The 5365-nt window shown below is 65.2% G+C and overlaps 1 protein-coding gene across 1 annotated transcript; it reads left to right on the top strand.

The window, feature by feature from the left end:
• The first annotated feature begins 619 nt into the window (after positions 1-619).
• On the top strand, positions 620-3329 carry IER5L (immediate early response 5 like). Its single transcript, XM_010360924.2, has one exon. It carries the CDS (start codon positions 821-823, stop codon positions 2042-2044), a length of 1224 nt encoding a protein of 407 aa, XP_010359226.2. The 5' UTR covers positions 620-820; the 3' UTR covers positions 2045-3329.
• The last annotated feature ends 2036 nt before the right edge of the window (positions 3330-5365 follow it).

Genomic DNA, 5365 nt, shown 5'->3' with positions numbered 1-5365 from the left:
AGGCCCCTCGGCCAAAAAGGGAGACAGGCCCTACGTTCTCTGCGGTGGAGGGTACCCCCAAAACCTCGCTCCTTTGATGTCCCCCAGTGTCAAGCTGGCGGTCCCACCAGCCTCCTGTAAAAGCCTTGACTCCCGCGGGTCACCCGGGGGCCGACAGGTGGGCAGGTGGAGGCGCCGCGCGGCCCGGGGAGCGGTAAGCCGCGCGCACCTGCCGCAGGTGAGACCCAGCCGTGCGGAAGGGGGAGGAGCCGTCGCCGCAGCACTGAGGTGAACCGACCCCTGGCTCCCGGGACCTAAGACGAGGGCAGCCGCGGGCTTCAACGTGGCCGCTGCCAGGCGACCTATGCTGCAGACTGCGGTCCCGGCGGCTCCGAGTCCCGTACGGCGCGGCGACCCCAGGAGAACATTCGAGGCAGCAGCGGCGTTGTAGGCCCGGGGTCCGTTCGGTATTTGAATAGCACAAAGGAACCGCCTTGGTCTGATTGGCCAGCTGAGTAGCCCCGGGGCGGGCAGCGCCTGTCACTCGGGAGGCTCTCAGAGCTCCTATTGGCTCTTCTCATGTGGGGCGGGGCCCGGGCACCCGGCTAAATAGCTGGGGCCGGGGCCGGCCGAGACTCATTGCTTTGGCGCCGTCTGGGAAGCGCGAGCCCGCGGGTGGCGCGCAGCGCATGGTGGCTGCTCCTCTCGGAGCACAGCCGAACCGCTGACCCGGACTCCGTTCCCCTGCCCGGCGCGCCCGGCGGCCGGCTGGAGGCAGAAACAGCAGCAGCGTTAGCAGCAGCAGCGGCGGCGGCTGCTCCGCCGCCGTCTCCGCGGGAGCATGGAGTGCGCCCTGGACGCCCAGAGCCTGATTAGCATCTCCCTGCGCAAGATCCACAGCTCCCGAACCCAGCGCGGCGGCATCAAGCTGCACAAGAACCTCCTGGTGTCCTACGTGCTCCGCAACGCGCGCCAGCTCTACCTGAGCGAGCGCTACGCCGAGCTCTACCGGCGCCAACAGCAGCAGCAACAGCAGCAGCCGCCCCACCACCAGCACCAGCACCAGCACCTAGCGTACGCGGCGCCGGGCATGCCGGCCAGCGCGGCCGACTTCGGCCCGCTCCAACTTGGTGGCGGCGGGGACGCGGAGGCGCGCGAGCCGGCCGCCCGGCACCAGCTGCACCAGCTCCACCAGCTCCACCAGCTGCACCTCCAGCAGCAGCTGCACCAGCACCAGCACCCGGCGCCCAGGGGCTGCGCGGCGGCGGCGGCGGCCGGAGCGCCCGCGGGCGGCGCGGGGGCGCTCTCGGAGCTGCCCGGGTGCGCTGCGCTCCAGCCGCCGCACGGCGCGCCCCACCGCGGGCAGCCCTTGGAGCCTCTGCAGCCGGGTCCTGCGCCGCTGCCGCTGCCGCTGCCACCGCCCGCTGCGCTCTGTCCGCGGGACCCTCGCGCCCCGACCGCCTGCTCCGCGCCCTCCGCGCCCCCAGGGGCCGCCCCTCCGGCCGCCGCCGCTTCTCCGCCCGCCTCCCCGGCCCCCGCCTCCTCCCCCGGCTTCTACCGGGGCGCATACCCGGCCCCCTCGGACTTCGGCTTGCACTGCAGCAGCCAGACCACCGTGCTGGACCTAGACACTCACGTGGTGACCACGGTTGAGAACGGCTACTTGCACCAGGACTGCTGCGCCTCCGCCCACTGCCCCTGCTGTGGCCAGGGCGCTCCGGGACCGGGCCTGTCGTCCGCCGCCGGCTGCAAGCGCAAGTATTACCCTGGCCAGGAGGAGGAGGAAGACGACGAGGAGGACGCGGGCGAGCTGGGGGCCGAGCCCCCCGGGGGCGCCCCGTTCGCCCCCTGCAAGCGCGCCCGCTTCGAGGACTTCTGCCCGGACTCGTCCCCGGACGCGTCCAACATCTCAAACTTGATCTCCATCTTCGGCTCCGGCTTCTCGGGGCTCGTGAGCCGACAGCCGGACTCCTCGGAGCAGCCGCCGCCGCTCAACGGGCAGCTGTGCGCCAAGCAGGCGCTCGCCAGCCTCGGCGCCTGGACTCGAGCCATTGTCGCCTTCTAGGGACCCCCGAGGGCACAGGGACCCGGGGCCCCGCGGGGCTGGGGCCAGACAAAGACTCGGCCAAGGGGCGAGAGGAGGGAACGAGCGGGCGCCGGGCCACTCGGGGCTGAGCTGAGGGCCAGCAGGGGCAGGCGGCTGATGTTTTATAAATTGTAAAATAAAAAAAAGAAATCTAAAATCTTGGACTTTATTTTTGCAGAGAGAAAAAGCGCCTATTTAAGTATGCTTTGTGTTTCTCCTACTCTTTTTTTCTTTTTATTGTAGTGATTGCAGTGGTGTTTAGCGAGGAGCCTGCCACGTGAGGGAGGGCTGCTGCCCGGAGAAGGTGCCGGGCAGCCGGGGGCGAGGCAGGGCGCCCTGGCCGCCGGGGCGCGCTGGGGGCGCAGCGCAGGAGGGCGCGGGACCCAGGACGCCGATTCCAATCAGTTGTCAGACCCGGGAAGCCGGACGTTCCGCTCTCCCAAGTCTCTCTGTGGGGTGAGGAATGGGTCTTGTGAAATTCTGAGCAAAAACAAAGGCAAACTATCTCCGAAAGGGACGTTTGGGTCACATTTCCTCTCTGGGGGCGGACTCCAAAGTTCTCAAAATGAGAAGGCAGAAATGAAAACACTTCAACTTTTTTTTTCTTTTCTTCCCGGGGAGGGTGTCTTGAACCCCTCTTCTCCCCGCCCCTCTGGCTCCGTTCTCCTCCCCTCCTCCACCCGTCTCCCGGACTCGGGGGTGGCGCCTGACACCCCGACACTCTCGGACACTGTTTGGGTAAGGGGTGGGGGGCGGGCACGGCGGACTACATTTCCCATCATGCCCAGCACTGCGGTCCTCACTAAACAAAAAAGGAAGTCAATTCCTTCACCTGGATCCCCGGCGGCCCCGGGGGAGGGAGGGGCCGGGACCGCCGACTGCGTTGGAGACTTTGCACTAAGTTCCTGGTCAGCTGTGGTGTTTGTGTGTGTGCTTCTAAGTCGCACTGCCTTGGTTCAGCCTTCGGTTGCATTTCATGAAACCAGCATTGTTCGAGCCTGTGAGAACCCCGTCCTGTGTCTTCAGCTCGATAGATTTGTTTAATTTAAAAGCCTTTTGTTGTAAAAAGGTGGGGTTCGTCTGCAGCCCCTCTGGTTCTCTGCCATCAGCACCGTGTGGACTCCAAAACAAGTTGCCAACCCTTCCTTTCTCGGCCCTTTTGCCTCATTGCCCTGTATTTTTGTGCATACGGAATTGTATATCACCGGGTAAAACTGTTCAGATTGTTGAAATTTATAATCTTAATAAAAAGTCGATTACAGAAGATGGTGGTGCCTTGTTTTCAGAACTGTCTGGGGGCGTCAGAGAGGATAGAGAGGTGTGGGGAGAGACCTCCCGCCCCCATGTAAACCCCAGTTCTCTTGGGCCTGGGCGGGCGGGATCTGCCCACATCCGCAAGGTCGGCGGTGGAAGAAAGCAGGGTGATGTTGGTGGCTGGGGATGAAGCGGGTGCTGCGCGTCTCTCGGCCGCCCCGGCCCCCGGTCCAGGGGGGTCCTGTACCCCACGGGAACCGGCCGCCCCGGGGTCTCCAGCGGGAAGCGGAGCCGGCCTCCAGCACATTTCCTGCCCAGGCAGAGAGGCGCAGGGCCTGGTCGGCCTCGAGTCTGAGCTCTCTGTGGCTGGTGAAAGCAGCCGGGAGACGCTGGGGGCTTCAGGGCCACCCGCACTCCCTGCCCCGCGCCTCCGCCCGCACGTCCGCATGTCTCGGGCTGCAACTTGGGGAAGTTTTTTCCTTTTCTTTTCCCTTTTTTTTTTTTTTAAGTTGAGTTTGTTATCACTGCTCGGTGCCACTTGGTGGTGTGCTGGCGGCGTCTCCCTCCCTCCTCGCGCCCCTCCCCTCTCCCTCTCTCCCACCCGCCGCTCTTCCCTCCCCAGTGGATGGAGGCAGGAAGGCTCCCGGCGCGCGCTCCCCTCTGACCACCTACGGAATGACCTCAGAGTGGGAGAATGTGCCAAGGCCCGGGGGAAGCTCGCGTTCTCCCCACTGGAAACAAATTCACATGTGGAGCCGCGGCTTGGGCCCGGGGGCGCGCGGGATGGTTCCAGCTTTGCAAAGAGGGGTTAGGAAAGAAAGAACGAGAAAAAGAAAGCAAAGTGGCAGTCTGCTGGCTGTTTGCTGCCGACTCCCCACAGCTCCTCGCTCTCACTGGCTCCCTCGCCCCCACACTGCCCTCGCCGGTGCGAGCCTCGCAGCCACCCCGCAGGACGGCTCGCGCCCCCTACCCCAGCCTTCGCGCCTCCCTCAGCGACAGGAGGGGCTGCCGCCAAGAGGCCCCCAAGCCAGACTCCGAGAGGCAGACGCAAGCCCGTCCCCGGGGACTGCCCGGCTCTGGATCCCGGTGTCGCGCGAGGCGAAGTTCTCGGGGACACTCTCCAGAACGCGGGGGTCGGCGGAGGTCCGCGATGGGGGTGGGGAAAAAGGAGGCTCCGGGGGCGTGAGTCGCGGGGAGGAAAAGCACCTGCACCCCCAGGGCTGCTTCCTCGGCCTCCCACGGGAAGAGTCTGGAGCTGCCGAGGAGGGGGAACAGTGCGTCTCCTCCCTCCCCATTTTCCCCTGCAAGTCCAAGGAAATCGCGGTTGGTTGCACGGTTTTGCTTCAATCCACGAAGCCAGTTGCCAGAGCTCCCCCTAGCGCCGCTTCGGGCGCGCTGCAGTGGCTGGGGCTGGGAGTGGGCGAGGCTCGGCGGGGGCGGCGGGGCTGCAGCGGGCTGCTTCGCGACCACCCGGGAAGCTGCGTGGAGTCTGCACCCCGCCCTGGCCTGAGCTGGGCCCCGGGGACGCGTGCGTCCCCACTCCAGGCCCGCGTCGAGGAGGGGCACGTGGTCGGCCCCCTTTGTTGGGAGCTGGGCACTGGAAGGGACCGGCCAAAGAGCTTGGGAATTCCCCACCCTCCCCAGGGATCTCTATGGTAAAGGAGAGTGGATGGTGGAGTGCGAAATAAGACCTCTGAACTCAGCAGGATCCCTCTGCCGGGTGATCTGAGCCTAAGCCGCACACTGGAATCTAGCAAAGCCAAGGAATGGGATGGGGCGCTCTGGGAGCACCCTAAAGAGAGGTGCCCTTCCCCCTCCCTTATCTTCTCAAGGCCCAAGGACCTGGGCAGCCCCACAAAGGGTTAGTGCCCTGAGTATAATTCCCCTTGACCCAAAACGCAGCCCACTGGCAAGCTATCCGTCTCACCAAGGCATTCCACACAAAACTGTAACACGCTGCACAGCCTTGATTCTACACTACAACCCACACTGAGGGCCACACCCAGCCACACACTGTCTCCAACACTTGATCCTAAGCTGCATCCT

The sequence above is a fragment of the Rhinopithecus roxellana genome, chromosome 16 (genome assembly GCF_007565055.1).
Source record: "Rhinopithecus roxellana isolate Shanxi Qingling chromosome 16, ASM756505v1, whole genome shotgun sequence".
In the NCBI taxonomy this organism is placed as follows: Eukaryota; Metazoa; Chordata; class Mammalia; order Primates; family Cercopithecidae; genus Rhinopithecus; species Rhinopithecus roxellana.
This window is presented reverse-complemented; position numbering and strand designations above follow the sequence as displayed.

Bases quoted from the DNA above. Each gene is read 5' to 3' on its own strand.
- IER5L (XM_010360924.2), top strand. From the start codon at position 821: ATGGAGTGCGCCCTGGACGCCCAGAGCCTGATTAGCATCTCCCTGCGC.